The sequence below is a fragment of the Xiphophorus maculatus genome, chromosome 6 (genome assembly GCF_002775205.1).
Source record: "Xiphophorus maculatus strain JP 163 A chromosome 6, X_maculatus-5.0-male, whole genome shotgun sequence".
Lineage (NCBI taxonomy): Eukaryota > Metazoa > Chordata > Actinopteri > Cyprinodontiformes > Poeciliidae > Xiphophorus > Xiphophorus maculatus.
Window position 1 is genome coordinate 25,803,019 of NC_036448.1, and position 18,010 is coordinate 25,821,028.

The window sequence follows — 18,010 nt, forward strand, 5'->3', positions numbered from 1 at the left end:
ATCACCTGAAGAACATCTCCAGGATTAGAGGACTAAAGTCTCAGAAAGATCTAGAGAAACTCATCCATGTGTTTATCTTTAGTTGCATTGATTACTGCAACAGTGTCTTCACGGGTCTGACTGAAAAATCAATCAGATCCATAACGCTGCTGCTGGCGTTCTGACTAAAACCAGGAAGACATTACCCAGTTTTAAAGTCCTTACACTGGCTCTCTGTTGCTCAGAGAATAGACTTTAAAATACTGTTGTTAGTTTACAAATCACTGAACGACTCAGTGACCACCACAATAAATTAAAGATCTGCTGTTGTTGTATCAACCTTCCAGACCTCTCGGGTTCTGGTTCTGGTTCTGCTCTGCATCCCCAGAACCAGAACCAAACATGGAGAAGCAGCATTCAGCTTCTATGCACCACAAATTTGGAATAGACATCCAGAAAACTGCAAAACAGCCGAAACACTGAGTTCATCTAGATCAAGGCTAAAAACCCACCAGGTTTGAGTTTTGATGACAATTATAGAAAATTGATCAACATATATGATGATTGTAACGATGGCACTCATGTAAAGCACTTTGAACTGCCTTGTTGCTGAAATGTTCTACACAAATAAACTTGATTGACTGATTCTCAGATTCGGACTCCTTGGATCCGGACCTGGCCCGGCTCGGCGCGCTCGGCTTCGCCGGCTGTCTTTCTGTGGTTCGGTATAACTCCGTCAGCCCTCTGAAAGCAGCTCTGCTCCACCCAGGCACCAGCCCAGTCGTCGTCCTCGGACCTTTGGTCCGGTCCAGCTGCGGCTCGTCGGCTTCAGCCAATCCCTACTCAGCTGAGAACACGCACCACCTGTCAGGTAAAGTGTGACTTCAGTGTTATCAGCTGCAAATAGCTAAAATCTCTAAAATACTTATGACTGCACCCTCTCTCTCGCTAAATAAAGGCCACTAGAGCCAACACGGCCTTTAATAAACAAAACTCTATCCAGTCCCTCCAGTTCTTCCCAGTTCCTCCATCATGGAAATTCATGAAAAATGAATATATATCATTTTTTCAAGCTAATTCACAATTGTAAGTTTACCGTAAATTTTCTGTAAAAACTGTCGAAATCATCGGATTTAAGTGGTGCAAACTCCCACCTGCAGGTGGCAGCATTTCTTTCTTCTACCACACTGCTGCCTCAGCCGTACTTGAAGTCAAATTATAGTTTGTGATCAATGTGGAGAGTCAGAAAAATCGAGCTACTTAAGTACTTAGTAAAATAAATATGATGGTGTATTCAGTCTGTCTGCTTGTTACTTTTTCAAGCTATTTTTTTCTACATGCAGGTTTTAGAAGAAAAAAATATTGCAAATTTTCATGCAAATATTTGTAAAGTAATGGCATTCTGATTGCTAAATAAATCACAAATAAATTGCGAAATCCTGGAGGGAACAATTATCATACCAGAGAAACTTTATGCTCACAAACAACATCCACAGTCATCTCTATGGTCTGGCTGTTGACTCCAAACATTGCATGATTTGTGTCATAAACAATTATTATATGACCGTGCAGAAACAAACATTTTGGACAGAGAAACTTTTATTTTGCCGAGGGGGAAGGTACTCATGAAATTTATATTTTGAGTTTTTCCAACTCTTACTGCAGAGAGAATCTGACATAAAAGTTAAAACGCTCACTCCGTCTTTTTCTGTGTCCTAATAAGTGACCACACACCTTTTTCTATCAGGAAATTGTGTCTTAAAATCTCTTATCTGCTTTGGGAAACAATAGAAAGTTGGATTGTGACGTTCGTGTTTTATACAAGCAACATTAAATGTTTTCTGGTTCCAGTTGAAACCAGTTAGAATGACAAATTAGATTTTCCCCTGCCTGATTTAATGTACTTTAATGTTCAGAGTATTTCATTTTCTCAAATGCCTGCATTTAAATTGTCTTCTTTCTGTTTATGTTAAAAATAACCCTAAATGACGGATCGATCTGTGCATAAACAACGCGTCTTTGGACAGGGTTCTGTTAAACAGCAGATGGGCCTCAGTAGGATCTCAGTGGAGAGTTTTTATCCTCAGGCCGCAGCTGTAAATATGATTCAAAAACAAGCACAGGCCCTTTTTCCTTGTTATATATTGCCCAGCCTTATGCTCTCTTGATTCACAGATGGTGTTTAAGTTATCAGCAGATGGGCAATACGTTAATATTTACTGAGGAAACAACAAAACAAATGTTTCTTAGACAATATTTTCATCGTCTTCTTAGAGATTGTTCTGCTCTGATCCCAAAAGGTTTGAGATTTTCAGGCTTGGAATGATTTTTAACTAGACGCACACACTTCAATGTATTTAAAACGTTCTTTAATCGACACAGGATTATAATTATACAGGATGTAAATACAGTAACTATAAAACGTATTACAGCCACTGAAGGGCTTTATCCTTTCTACTGTTTTTACAAATCTATTACGATCAACAATATTAGGCATTAATACACACACTGGAAACCATCTTAGCAGTAGAATAGAACAGAATAGAATAGAATAGAATAGAATAGAATAGAATAGAATAGAATAGAATAGAATAGAATAGAATAGAATAGAATAGAATAGAATAGAATAGAATAGCCGCTGCCCAAACGGACAATAAATATACATGCAATTCATATACACATCTAGAATTGTAGACGATGTACACAACAGTTTAGAAAACAACAGAACACCAAAGTTATTTCACACCTTCCAGATCTCAACATATTGAATCAAAACATATTAAAGTTTAGATTCAGAAGCTAATATCTACAGTTTTTCTTCTCTCTGTTCTTGGAGCTACAGCCAATCAGCACAAAGGCAAATGAAACACTCTATAAATAAAGTGACTAATTTAAAGTCAAGTTCCTCAAGAAAATCTGCAAATATATAAATGCAACTAGACGGGGATCAACTGTATTTAAAATTACTTTTACTTATAAGCCGGTAGTTTTTTTATGAAGTTCTTGTTTGCCTTTATGTTGCGGTTTTAGTAGCATAATCTGGACCTGTGATCATCACTTCTGCTGGCATTTCTTTGTCCTGCTCTTATTCTCATTAAAAATTCTCTCTTTTGTAGATCTCTAAATCTTGTTTCTTCTAACTCTTCTTTAATGCCTCTCTGCCTTCCCTCTCTGTTGCAGACCAGTCTGGTTCTGTTGGTTCTGGTCAGCCTCTGGTGAACGCCATGAAGTCGGACTCGGCATTAATCGGAGGTAGGTTCTCCGTAAACTATCAAACTTTCCCCACAGCGGTGATAGAGAAATATTCCATCAGAAATGCATTTAATTTCTCCTCCTCTGCCTCGGTTGGAACCATGACCGCGCGAATCGAGTCACTTAAAATCCACTAAATCTTTGAGACTTTGGCACTCGACACACAAAGAGCTCAAAACTAATTAAAGCTGAGCTGACTGGAGAAACTTCTTTCTTTTCCTCTGTTATCTTCAAATGTTTCAGGGCTTTAAAACCAAAGATACTGAGAGAAATTGATTTCAGACGTATTCTGGAATTCCAATTAATATAAAGTTGGAGAAATGAGTGAACTGAAGGGCCTGACTTACAGTTAGCTGAAGAAACAGACTGCAGGGCAAAAGGAGACGATTTGACCACGACATGCTGAGACCACACTGCTGGATTCACGGAGAATCAGCCGAGTTCAGGCGATTTTTACATTTTATGCGTTTGGAGAATAATTGCCTGCCCTCTCTTTAACCTCAACGTATCTCACTTTTCTTTCTTTGAAAGTTTAATTGACCACAAAAAAGATTACAAGGCATTCATATTCATGATGTGGAGTTAGTGTTCAGCGTGTGAAAATGTCAGAAAGATTTCTTCTTTTCAAGTGTTTTTTCACACATAAATACTTCAAATTATCAATTATTCTAGTAATCTACTGATAGTCTGACGATTAATTGATTAATCGAATAAAAACTCATTCCGTTTTCTACTTAAGCTAGTAGAAATATATAAAGAGTAAAAAACTGTAATAGAAGAAAATTCTGCGTAAAAAACAAAAATACTTCAAATCATCAAACAATTATTCTAGTAATCTAGTAATCTATTGACAATTGATTAATTGAATTGGTAGCTATTTTGGTAGTAAAATAAATTTAAAACAGAGGTAAGAAAAATTAATAAGGAAATATTTTATTCCTTTGAATGCAAAAAACTATTGAAACATCACTTTAAGACGCAAGTTTGAAGTATGAAAAAACATTTTTTAAGTGTTGATGAGAAGTGAATGGTAACCTTAATAAGACCAAACATACTACATAAAAAATAACAACAAACTTGCTATACCGGTGCTTGAAGTCCTTGAAAATTCAGGTGCAAAGTTAATAATTTCTTTGTGGTCTCACATTAACATTTACTTTCATATTTCATAAATCAGAATATATTTTCAGACGAGGCTCGTTGATTTTCATTTTTCATGTTAAAATGTCACAGAGGGATTCTTATCGATAATGGAACCAGTATTCCTATCAGTTCCATCCCCGTCCATAAATAATGAAGGATTTTTGACGTTGTCGGTTCTGTCTGTCCGGGCTGCACAACCCAAACATCGTCTCTGTGTTTGCGAATGCTCTCTGCCCCGCAGGTGTCATAGCGGTCGCCATCTTTGTGATCGTTACCGTCTTCGCCATAACCGCCAGATTCCTCTACAGGAGAAAAGAGACGTATCGGAGTCGTGAGGTCAAGGCGGCCAAACAGGAAGAGAGCCAAGATTTCCACTACAACAACCAGACTGACGGCCGGAAAAACGCCTCTGGTGAAAACTCAAAGGAGTTTTTCATGTGAGCGGAGGCCGGCTGGGACGATGCGCTGGTGTTCATCCAGGAGGAGGCTGCGGACAGAACCGCGCCTCCGGACTTCACGCTGCACTACGAGCCAGTTACTCTCTTCCATGGATGCAAAAATGGACTCGGAAAAACATGGAACAGCACACAGTCTTGACCTTTACTGTATATTGTGTAAATATGGAGCAGAGGTGTTCAAATCCTTGTTTAAGCAACTGTAAATATTAAAAATGTAAATGTGAACATTGGTGAAAGGTGGTTTCATGGATTGTTTTAACTTTGTGTTTGTAATGTTCCTGATGTACGACGGAGCGTTAAGGCCATGCTACAAAATAAAAGCATATACAGTTACGAGAATAAAGTCAGAAAACTGAAATGTATGAAAAAAAGTTATAACATTAAGACTTTATTCTTGAAATATTATGACTTCATTCTTCAATTATTTTGACTTTATTCTCTGATTACTTTGTATGAAATAATTTGTTTATATCAGTGTGTTTTGTTTTTTACATAAAAGTAATTTTATGACTTTAATCTCCAAAAATGATTTAATTGTGCATTATTTGACTTATTTGTCACACTGTCAAAAATAATTTCATTTAAGAAAAGGAACTTTGCGACAAATTATTTCAACTTTATCCTTGTATTATTTCCACTTATATAATTTGTATATCTTACAGTGGAAAACATTTTAAATAAAAAAACAGTAATTTTATGTATTCATTCTCGTAATATTACACCTTTCTATACTTTGACTTGTTTAAAACACAATGGAAGAACAAAAATAATTTTGACATTCTCAAAATATTTCAACTTTATTCTCAAATTATGATGATTTTATCCTTTCAATTTCATTTTTAAATATAATCTTAGTGTGGCCTTAATACTCCGTCGTAGTCATGGCATTGTTTCTGTAGGAAAAGAATGAATGTTTGCGTACGTAAAGAGATTTTTTTTCTTTAATCGGTTTCTCGAGGAGTTTGTCTGAGCTGCTGTTTGCTCAAATGCAAACCTTTTTATCGTGTGTGCTGCTTTGTGGAACAACAATGTCAACTCTTCAAATGTTTTGAACCCTGTTTGAATATCTTAAGAGAACATTTGGGGTTGTGTTGAGTAATTACGAATAGTCACTACTTTACCTGCAGTAGCCAGCGGTCAGCATGAGCTAGGTTTAGAGATTCAGGGCGCATTGCAAAAACACAAAATCTTACCAAGTATTTTTCTTTTTATCTAGTTTCTAGTGAGAATATGTTAGTACGCTTAAAATAAGACAGAACTAACAAGTTCAAGCAAGATAAAGGAGCTTGTTTTAAGTAAATAATTCCTTAATATTGATTATTGCATTTACAACATGGAAAAAATATGTTGTTAAACAGAATTTAGCAAAAACATTAAATTGAACATCAAGACCTGCTGAGTTAACCTGAGAGGAGCCGTTAGCTTGAATCGATGTTGCTCTTAGCTTCCCTGTGAGTAGCTGTTAGCTTGGTTCCAAATAGCTGCTAACATTACTAGCACATGAGAATTTAACATTGTGGCGGCCGACTGCAGGTAGGATACTTTCTGCTCATTACTAACTCAGCAACCCCACTTCAACTATCGAACTATATCTTTAAGATTTCTTGAATCACCTATCCATTAAGAAATCTGAGCAAAAGATCAAACAAACATGTTTCTTTAGGCAACATTTCGAAATGCAGAAATATTTCCCTTTCTTTTTATCAGGCCAAAGGAGGATTTTAAAAACGCACAAAAAAATGTATGTTTATTATTAAAACTGTACATTAATTTAATAAAAGTCTCATCATGAGGTCACTAGGAGATCAGTTGGAGTCTGGTGTCTGTTTTTTATCCATCATTTGTTTTTGCTTTTTGTGCAGATCACAATTTCACTAATTATTTTCCAAATGATATCCAAGAAAGAAAACATTTAAAACACTAAATGTTTTTAGTGGAAAAAAACAGTGGAAATGTTGATTACATGTTGGATTTTAGCCATAAAATATTAAAGAATCCCTATTTATTTTTTAATTAATTTAACAAAAAATTGAAGCTGTGCTCAAACGTTTAGTTCACCTTTAACCTTAACTTCCAATTCACAGACTGAAACTTGTAGATCTGTGAGCAAATCATAGTGCAGTTACATCCGCCTCCATATTTTATGTTTTAATGTCAAAGAAACTTGAAAGTAATAATTTGGTTGCTACTTGTTGCCACACGTGTTGTGTGTTGACCGTTCAGATCACTAATGGACGCACTTCCTTGTTCTTTTCCAGATATTAAAAACAGAAAGTAGTGCATGGAGTTGAGCGTGAACCAGATGAGCAGGATCCAAGGTGCAGAAACTCAGGTAGATAAGAAACAAAGAGAGCAAATTCAAAGTTTTTAACGGATACAGATATTTTAACACACAAAATGTCATTTTTGTGAAAAGGAGCAAAAACTTTTACCACTTTGCTGAAAAGGATCCACGACTACTTGAACATTTTGGCCTAAATATGTTGTAATTTTATGTTGTGATCTACTGTTTACAATATTAGCTGGAGCTAACAGCATTAGCAGGAGCTAACAGCATTAGAAGTAGCTAACACAAAATCTAAACAAACAGGAAGATAATAAATGGATGTTTTACACGGACCATGAAGCATCTTTTTATTTTTAACACACCATTCTAATATATTTGAGGAAATGTTTTGATTTTTACTGTAAACAGCTTGAGTTAAAAACTGAAGCTAGTTGCAGCAAACAACAATCTCCTTCTATGTTAGCATTTCCAAACACCAGCTTTTTCGGCAAAATGTCTTGTCTTCCTCCATTTGATCGCTGTCTTCTTCATTTCCTCTTGCCTTCTATTTGAACGCGCTCCGATTCAAATTTTGTTACTTTTATTGGGCAATAATTACTGTTCTGGTTGGATGAAGCTAGGGCTGTAGCACCTAGCATATGTCATCTACCCAGAATGCCTTGCAGCGTAAACAATTTAAAATGTTATTTACATTTATAAAAACTAAACAGCCTACTGCATTTTTATTGTATTGTTTTTACACCTGAAGTAAATGTTTTCAGATAAAATCTGTTGCTATCGCTAATTGTAGCTCCCTTTAGCATCGCGTCTTTTAGTAATATGTAGAATATGTAGTTAATATATCAAAATTGGATTTATGTTTTATACTCAGATGTTCAGAATGTTATTAGAAACACATGGATAAATCTAGATTAATATTGAAATTTGTTTGATAAAAGAGAGCAAATACGTTTCAGAAAACAGCTTAAGCTAGCACTAGCTTAGCAATGAGACAATTTTGTTGGGGAAAATCTTTGCCGTTATATAGAGTATTATTTCTGGACTAAATTAGCACTTTCCACATAAAAAACTAAACTCCTGGGGTTTTTTATTATTTCTACCTGGTGAGTCGTCCTTGTTTGCCAAAACTGCCATTTTATGCAGATGATAGTGAGATCTGAAACATGAATGAATCACAGCATCTTTCACATTCACATCAATAAAAGTTGAGATTTTTACTTACTTTCCTTGGAAGCTTTTTAAAAATATCTGTACTTGATGTTTTTTATACAAACAGTAGTGAGATCAAGAGCAGTGGGCCTGGAGGAGGAAGAGGTCTTTAAAGAAAAAACATTTCTAAGGATCGTTCAGCCAGAAAATCTCCATAAAATACCAACACATTAGATAGTTCTTCTAACTGAAGTCGGCACATGAATTAAACATTTTCATAAGTGATTTTCTTCCAGCGACTTTTTGCTGCTGTGCTGTTTTTTTTTTCAGTTATCAAAAGGCATCTTCAAAGTCCTTCGCTCTCCAATCATGCAAATGAGCAAAACGGACATTTGTTTTGAGGGTACTGCGCTCTTCTTCGGCTATTTGTGAATATATTTTCTTATAAGTAAGGGTTTGTTTTCCTTTTTTTTTATTTTTTAGCTTTTTAGGAACTCCTTGCACAGGATGTTCGTTCTGTTGTGATTTTCTTCGCCTCTGCGCCTGCAGGGAGCTTCACATTCAGGCCTGCTAATGGCTCTGAAGAGCAAAGCTTTTAACACCGACAGCTGACTGCATGCAGAGCTGGTTAATGTGCTTCTGAACCCCTAATCTACTTCAATCTTGACAGGTGGTTTGTTTGCTCTCGTGATGAAATGAGACAGGACGATAACCTGAAAGGCTTTCTGAAGCAATCATGGTACAACAAGGAAAAAAACGTGATGAAAAATGAGGAAATGTGACTTAACTCCACCAGCTGAGAATCACACTCTAATGACAAACGTTGGTAAATCCATAAAGTGAATAATTCATGTCGCAGTTTGAGTTTTTACCACTGCAGATTTGGTATGATTTGTCTTTTTTTCAGAGTTTGATCTTTAAAGAAGAGAATATTTTACTGTCTCTGTCAGTTCCACCAAAGATTTATCACATATGAGTCAATCAAATTTTATTTGTATAGCACATTTCAGCAGCAAGGCATTTCAAAGAGCTTTACATCATGTCAAACGCAGAAACACAAAGTCATCAAGTGGGGGGTTCTTGCTTTTGCATCCATAAAAGGTTTACCGGTTGCACTCCTACTGTGTTATATGGAACGAATTACCTATTGGTATTTTTATTCCCACATATGAGTCAAACTCAAGGTTTGAGGGCAAAATCTGGCCCGCCATAACCTTTTATGTGTCCCTGTAGACTCATAAAAGATAACAGTTATTCTTATCAAACAAAAGCAGATTTTATCTGTTTACTGTCAAACTACATCAGTCAGTCGCGATGGTAAAAAAAAGTGATGCAAAATCAACAAAATTCAATACTTTTCCACGCTAATGCGTAACTGTTGGTTTGTTGCAAATTTTCTGCAAAAATTGTCAAAACATATTGCATCAAAGTGATGCTGACTCCGACCTACAGGTGGCAGTGTTTCTTCATCTACTGCCTCAGCCTCACTAGATGTCAAATTATACTCTATAACAGTTTCTGTTACAAATGTCCACAAAGTTTTGTCAATGCCCAGCTAATGTACATTTTTATTAAATAAGAAATGCAATTAAAATCACAAAGATTAAATTTGTTCATGCGGTAAGTCGTTAAAAACATGCAACTCTTTTATCCTCAAGCTACTTCCTGTCATCTTCTTTGTAGCTTCTTCCAGTAGTAACATCCGGGTTTTGATCATGCGACTCGTGTGATGTGGAAAACGTTTTTCCATTGTGCAAAATAAACCAATTTTGATTCAATCATAAAACCAATTGACGTGTTTCCATTAAGTGAATTTATTTTCAAAATGTCAAATTGCACAATTATATAGTCAATCGAAACACAATTTGTGATTGTTATGGAGAGTAACAAAAAGTCACATTTACTGCCATATATAAGGAAAAATATGGCAAAATATTTCTAAGTTAGCGTCACAAAATCAATGATTTTGACTACAAAAATAATCACAAATAGTGGAGGGACTGATCGATGTGAAAAGATTATTAGATATTATTATGATTGAGTATTATTTTGTTTTAAGTAGTACTTATCAAATTCTGACGCAACTTTTGATTAATATTTTAACAATTTAATGAGTTTTATCAGCACATTCTGGCTCAACTGGTCCTTTGAGAGCATTCATGAAAATGAGTGTCATACCAAATATTGTAATCTACTCTATTTCTAAACTTATTTGCTGGTTTGTGTTCAATTTGAGTGACAGGATAATGCTAAAAAGCTCTTTATTTGGACACCATTGAAGAAAACAAAAAGATAAGACATTCCACTGTTGGGAATTGTAAGCTTTTCCCATCAAAGTTTCACCTTTTGCATTGATAGCAGCTATTTAGCCTCCACAGACGAAAAACACAAGACATAGAAATTAAGTTCAAGGTAAAACACTTGAACCAATGAGCTCTTTGGTTAACTAGTTAAATGAGCCTGATGCTCGTTTAAGTCTGATCCTCATTTACTTACTTTCACATTTACAGTATGTGAATGTGAAAGTACACATTTACAGTATGTGTTCCTTCCAGTCGTACCGTGGGAGGAAGCACATCCTTCAGTGCTGACATTTCTGACGGCTGTTAACATCCTAGAGATGAGAGGAAAGATGTAGATGCGCCGCGTTGAGGAGCAGTGGGTGTCGGAGTGATTCTCTGTGAAGAGCCACTTATCCTCTCTGCCTGTTTTAATGTTCAGACGCCTGAGGATACGAGATGATTCACTAATCCCCACTCAGTTTATCTAAATCTCACTGGATGAGATCAGAGACCAGATGTGAGGATGATAACTGGCTTCTTAAGCATATGTGGAAATATCATTACGATCAGATAAACTCTGATTTTTGGACTCATTTGTGTTGAGTGCAGCAAACAGAAGCGGAAAATATTCTGAAAATGCTGATGTTTCATCTGCAGCTGAAACATGACACAGAGTTTTATGTTTCTCATTGATTCATGAAGAGATTTTATTGCTACGTCTTTGTTCCTCTGACATTCTGCAAACTCTGCACCATGTTCTCTACATACATACGTATATGCTATTGTGTTCATTTGTGTGTTCAAAAGTAGCATTTATCCTATATTAAGATGATTTATGTCTATCACTAAATCATATTGCACTCTTTCATACCGTTATTCTTCAATCTATAGTTGATAAAATATGTTGTTTCGTAATTCTCAGGGTGATTTCACACCTGATAGTTCAGTGGACTCAGTTTGATTTGGAACCAAAATTACAACATTTGTTACATTTTAAGCTGCTGACACATCAAATAAACCAAACCCTTTGGAAAACCTGTTCCCCTCCTCGCCTTTGGGGGCACTACACCAAAAACTAGTGAAGGAAATGACATGAAAACCTCTGAAGAAGACACTGAGTGCACTTTTTTCTTAACAAAATCTAAACAAAAAGTGGAGTAGCAATCACATTTTAGTGATTGTAGAATTTCTCTTCTGTCTTTTGCTAAAAATCACGAGTCATTTCTCCTGCTAGCGCTAGGCTAGCATGTTTGTTTTGGTTGTATTTACCCAGATTGCTTTGCGTTACAGTTCACTTCCTGCTTTTGCAGCGGTCTCCAGTCCACTATGGAAAATCAGCCCTAATTCATCAAATGAGAGGAACTGGGAATTCACACAAGCCCTGTTTTGCCCACTTTACTCCGACTCTAGTTGGTTTGCCTAGAAAGTTTGGTTCATTTGGTTTGAATGCATATGTGAACGCCAAGCTGTCAGCTATCCACACCAGAGATCATCAATGTACAAATTCCTCTTCTCTATAACATCTACAACACACCCATAATGGCTGCTGAAAAAGACAAAGTGTTTTGTTGTTGACTTATCATCCAGAAACCCCTTTCTGTTTTCTTGTTGGATGTGCAGGAGGCTCCAGTTCTGCTTTTCAAAGATCTGTGGTTGTATAATTGTGCATCTGTTTGCAGCTTACTTGGATTTAAAGTGACAAGACTCCATAAAACTGCTGAAAATAAGAATTATTTTATGAAAAACATTTAATAAACATGTTTAGTCCTGTCCTAATCTATTCAAGGAAGCATAACAGGTGCTTTAAATAGGCCGCCCCAGATTCTTCTGAGTGAGAAAGATCACATGTGAATCAGCTGCAGCTCATTAATTGCAACACTGGAGCTTTGGGAGTAACTGCTGATTGACGAAATCTCTTCCTGGGCCAAACAAGCTACTTATAGCTATTCAGATGACTGGCTGTTCATCCATTCAATGGTGTTTAATTGAAATTACACCAGTGATGTTTCTGGATGACGTGCATGAGCAACAACCCAGCTGCTTGCATCTTCCTGTATGACAGGATGGCCTTTTAATTACAGCAGCCTCGCCTTTCCTGCCTCAGCTTCCCTCATTACCATGCAGATCCATCTCTGTAAACCCATCCTCACCTCTCTATTACCTGAGCAGATACTAATACAGCTGGATGTGGTGGTAATTACAGTGCAGGCTGCTGTTTACATGACTGTCCAGGCGTGGAGGTGAATAACGCAGAGATTTACGGCAGGAAAATGACCCAAATGCCATAAGGTGGAAAGACCAGAAGCAGAACATACGGGTAAAGATGAAAGAACAGGATGAATGTTTCCTGTATGACATTTAAAGAGAGAATTTATGGAAATTGACTTTTTGATCATGTTAAAATATTAATACCTACTCAAAAAGAAACCAACAGTGTTGATTTGACTCATTCATGCACATTTAAGTTTATTTCTTTATTTATTTTGGCCATTTTTAATCTTTACATACACAAGCCAGAAAAAAAGACAGAAAATGGTCCTTGAATTTATCATAACTATTCATGATACCTTGATGTATGCGTATACAAAGCTCCGCCCATTTACCCAAAGCTCCGCCCATTTACCCAAAGCTCCGCCCATTTACCCAAAGCTCTGCCTTCACTACAAACCACAAAATCTTAAGTATTTTTGTCTAGTTTCTACTGCAAATATCTTTCTACATTTGAAATGAAACAAAACTAACATGCAAGTAAATCTTCAGAAAGATATAGTATCTTGTTTTAAGTAAATAACTTCTTAATATTGATTAAAAACATGTCACTAAACAGAATTACAAATCGGAAAAACACACCTACATATTCGAAACATTACAAATTAAGAAAATGCGACAGCATTGTTGACTTTTTCAATTTATAGTATTGTTTAGTGATTTGCACTATGCAGATGTCACTGCAGATGTCTTGCTCCATATATGTTGGTTGTACAAGATCCAGATCTCATAATTATGAGATAAGGCGTATTGTTTTCTTTTTCTTCTTTGTTGAATGCAATAAACTTCCGTAGTTTTTGGTTTTGGTGAAAAAGAGTTAATGCAAAATAGGGGAAATGGAAATTTACAGAATACGTACTGACGTAGGGAAATTTCCTCTCCACTGGTTGGTCTGTGCCTTACCAGAGCCACGGAACTCCATGCTACTTCCTGTTTGTTACAGTCATAGCGTGGCATCACATTTTAGCCTGGTTGGTTTGCGTCAAACCAGTAGAAGGAAACACCAATTTACATTCTATATGTGCAAAATTTTAAAAGTTCACTCAAATGACCTTTCGAATAACTGAGCTTCACTTTTGCAGTAAGTGACAAAGTTGGAGGCAGAGAATTAATAATCTTTGCTCCAGTTTGGATCCTTATTGCAGATAACGATGCGCCTCCTGAGGGACCAGATCCATCTTTACCTCAGAGAAAAATAACATTTTGGACTCTTCTCACCAGCTCATTTTTAGAATATCGCTGCACACCTGCAAAGCGTTTGTGATCTTCCTACTGGCTATAAATACAGCCAGGCTCCTTTGTTCTGTGACAGTTTGTGCCGGTTTGTGTCGGGCCTGTTTCCTGCAGGATCCTGGGATTTGGATGTTTGGACAAGCTGCCATCGCAGCTCTTTGAATCTGTTGTAAGCAAACAGTTTTATTTACTTATCGTCGTCCTTCAGTGTGCGAGTCTGTTTGGGTTATTTTCATTTCTTCCATTACAGCAGCAACAATTCCCAAAGAAAGAGAGGTGAAGCTGACCCAACAAAGTAGAAAGGGTTGACTTTTTAATGTGTTTTTGTTTCTTACTCAAGTAAGATGTTTTTTATCGTTTTGTTTGGTGTGATTGCAAATTGCACTCATCATCCTTTCCTGTAGTTGCTGGAAACAGCTTGTATCTGCAGAAAGCAGATACTGTCAACACCAGGAAAATGCTTGTCTTCTTGCAGCAGAAAACTTTCTAAAATTTTTAATTTCCTGACTTTGAAGTTATTTTCTAACCCATAAAACTTTGAGTTTATTTCCACATCCAGCTCACTATTTATGTTTTGAAGCCTAGACAGCAAATAATCAGTGATGGGCACACTTCTGCTAATCCGCTAATAGCAGAGCTAATTTTTGGATTAGCGCCTTAGCTAACTTTGAAAACTTTTAGCACACTTAGCTTTCACTTCCTGTCCTCACCTTCTCTCTTTCTTTTCTCTACCTTTATTTCAAACAAGGAACGTACAGAAACAAAATTAAACAGAGAACAAAATATAAGCATGAAAATATGTAAGGGCATTAGAGAACATAAATTATTATTAAATTAATGACTTAGGGTTGTAGTCTTTTAAGGCCCGATATCATTTGAATTGAATTGAATTATCATCACAGGTATTTCATTTCAGCATTTGGTGATGGAAACCAATATTATTTTCCCAAACGCGACCTCTGATTTGACCACAGAAGGCGTGTCCTCTGACTTTTTGTGTGAACCTGATGGAGTAATTGAGTGGAGCTGCTGTGGTTTCTTCCTTCAGCGATACGGTTTCTGGTTGGATTTCAGCAGCAGGCTGTTGATCCAGTTTCTGAAGCCCAGGGGGTTCAATATCGATCAGGATCAGGCTGCAGCCTCAAATGTCCAACTGTGGATTTACAGACCGTCAACGTTACCCCAAAGATGGGTCAACTTTCTGTCCTAAAGAGCTGGAAACGCTGTCTGCTTCACGTGAATGGCCTGCTCTCTACTCCTTCCCATAGTGTCGTATAGAAATACGTAAATTAGCAACCAGAATGGAGAACTGGGCGATCAATAGATTTTATTGATTGAATTTTTGGTTTTTGAAGATTTCATTTTTGGAAAACCTGTTTTTTTTCACGAATGAACTCCGTGGGTTTCATAGTTCAGAGTGATGACAGCGCCGAGGGCGGCCATCTTGTTTCACAACTGTGTTTTACAGCTTATATTTATTTGGGTTTTGAATTCAGAACAACTGCGACTAAATATTAGTGTTAGACTAAGATTTTTTTCTTCTTTTTTTTTTTTTTTTACAAAAATAGCCATAATGTCACAAGAATAATGTAATATGGCAATAAAATTAAAATAATACAAGAATAAAGTCATAATATGAGGAGAATTAAGTAATTATTTTTTGTGAACCCCCAATAAATAACACATTTTTCAAGCTGCTTTCTCATTAAAATAACTTTTTTTTCTTTCTTCTTCATTCTGCTAATATTATGACAATAATCTCTTAATTAATCAATATTACTCCATCTTACAACTCACAGAAGGGACGACTGAAATAAAAGCCAGTTTTTGAAAATATTTTTTATCATTTGCAACTTTTTTTTATGAAAGAAAGCGATAAATTCCGATTTGCTATAAATTTGTTTTAATTTTTGTCGTCCATCCAGCTGTACTAGAACGCTACAGATTCAATGTTTCTAGACGTAAGACAGGATAAGTAAATTATATGTTCCCAAAATTCTCAGTTGTTGCACCTGTGATTTAAAATAAATGGAAATATTGTGTTTTTCTCCTTTGTTTATTATTTTGCCCTTTGGGAAACCTCCTGCAATGGAAGATTAATGTTTTAAGGTTTATACATCTTTACCAGAGGTGCTCATGAATAGGAAGGCTGCTGTATAATTTTTTTATTTTAGTACATTTGAGGATTTGTTCCTTTTTTGAAGCCAGCAGCAGTATAACACCTTTCCAGCTCAAACCGTAGCAATAAAAATCCCAAACTTCCTGTATATTTTAAATCTTCTGCTGCTGCGTCCTCATGATTTGATGCAACCTAAATAAATCTCCTCACCTGCCTAGATGCCAATTTCTCCATGTTTTCCCTAAACGAGTTGGAGCGTTAGGTGACATGCAGCGCGCGTCGCCACACCAACTCTTTATGAGAGTGACACCAGCCCATATAATTATCCCAGTGGGACGCCTCCATTTCCCTGCAGGTATCACCCGAAATGTCCCATTACTGTAAATATCATGAAGCTTTTTCCAGCTAAACACTCTCATTTACCCTGTGGCACACCTGCCATTACCCTCGCCCACAAACTGACATTTACAGAAGCTCTTTATTCATTATCTCGCAGAGGGAAATGGGGAGCTATTTTCTGCCCAGCTGAGGCCTTTTCTTTCTTTTTCTTTCTTTATTATCCTTCAAATTACCGTCGTACATCCTGAGCTTCGTGTTACGGCTCCGTCTCGCTATCAACTTTCTCTGAGCTGCCTGAAAATAACTCCAACGTGAGCACAGGCTGCTACGGCGGCATACCAGTGCAATTCTAGATAAAAAAAAATTAAAAGCAGGAGGAGTAAATTTCTGCCAAAAACAAATCTGGATTTTTGACATTGATCTCTGGACTTTTCCAGAAAAAAACTAGGAAATTTCAGAAAAATGGAAAATTTGTGAGAGAAAAAGTTGAAATATTGAGATTAGACTCAGAAAATTTCTAGAAAAAACAAAAAAAAATTATTTTAAAATTCAAAGATTTGCTAATAAAAAGTAGGAAATTTGTGATCAAACTCAGAAATTTCCGAGGTTTTTCTAGAAAATTTCGTAGTTAGAAAAGTCAAACATCTGTGAGAAGAAAATTCTGAAATATTGAGTTTAATCTCAGAAACTTTCTAGAAAAAACAAAAAAAAAATCAGAGTTTCAAAGTAAAAAATAATGTAGAAAATGTGTGATCAGACATAGGAATTTTGTTGATAAAACTTAGAAGTTTCTGGTTTTCAAAAGTAAAAAATTTGACATTTGAAACGCAAAAACTTTCCAGAAAGTTGAAAATTTCAACTTTTAATAATTCCTGAGATTAATCACAAAACCTCTTAGTTTTCCCTCTCAGATTTTCCACTTCAGAAATTCAACAAATGTCCTAGAAATTTTCTAAGATTAATCTCTTAAATTTCTGATTTTTTTTCTAATACATTTGTGACTTTTCAGACTCAGAAATTCCCAAGTTTTTTTACTAGAAATTTTCTGTGATTAGTCGTCAAATTTCTGAGATTTTTCTGGCAAAGTTTCAACTTTTCAAACTCAGAAATTTAAAAGTTTTTTCTAGAAAATTTCTGAGATCAATCTCAAAATTTCAGTTTTCTCCTTTCTGTTTATAATGGCCCTAATGCGCCTTTGTAAGCTGCTGATATTGTCCGATTCATCTATTTATTTATATTTTTAATCCCGGTGGAATGTAAGAGAGGGGATGAGGAAGTTATTCTGACACTCTTGTGTTTTCCTTGTGATGCACGGAGAACCGTTTCAATGAGCCGAGGTTCACGGAAATACACAAATCTCCTCTCACCTTTCCCTGTTGTGACAGTTGGATTTATTCTCCGAACCGACGGATACGTAAAGTAGGTTATAGTCAGCTGTAGCCAGAATCATTAGTGTCAGCAGGGCCTGCTGATGCTTTAAAAGGGCAATATATTCACCCTG

At 36.2% G+C, this 18,010-nt stretch overlaps 1 protein-coding gene across 1 annotated transcript in view; it reads left to right on the top strand.

Moving 5' to 3' along the window:
- LOC102224303 (contactin-associated protein-like 4) overlaps positions 1-5,212 on the top strand; it is a 107,717-nt gene extending 102,505 nt beyond the window's left edge. Inside the window, exons 22-24 of the mRNA XM_023335797.1 lie at positions 632-850; positions 3,160-3,231; positions 4,616-5,212. Of these exons, the coding sequence (XP_023191565.1) occupies positions 632-850; positions 3,160-3,231; positions 4,616-4,815 (491 nt within the window). The 3' untranslated portion in view covers positions 4,816-5,212. The remainder of the gene's footprint in view (positions 1-631; positions 851-3,159; positions 3,232-4,615) is intronic.
- The last annotated feature ends 12,798 nt before the right edge of the window (positions 5,213-18,010 follow it).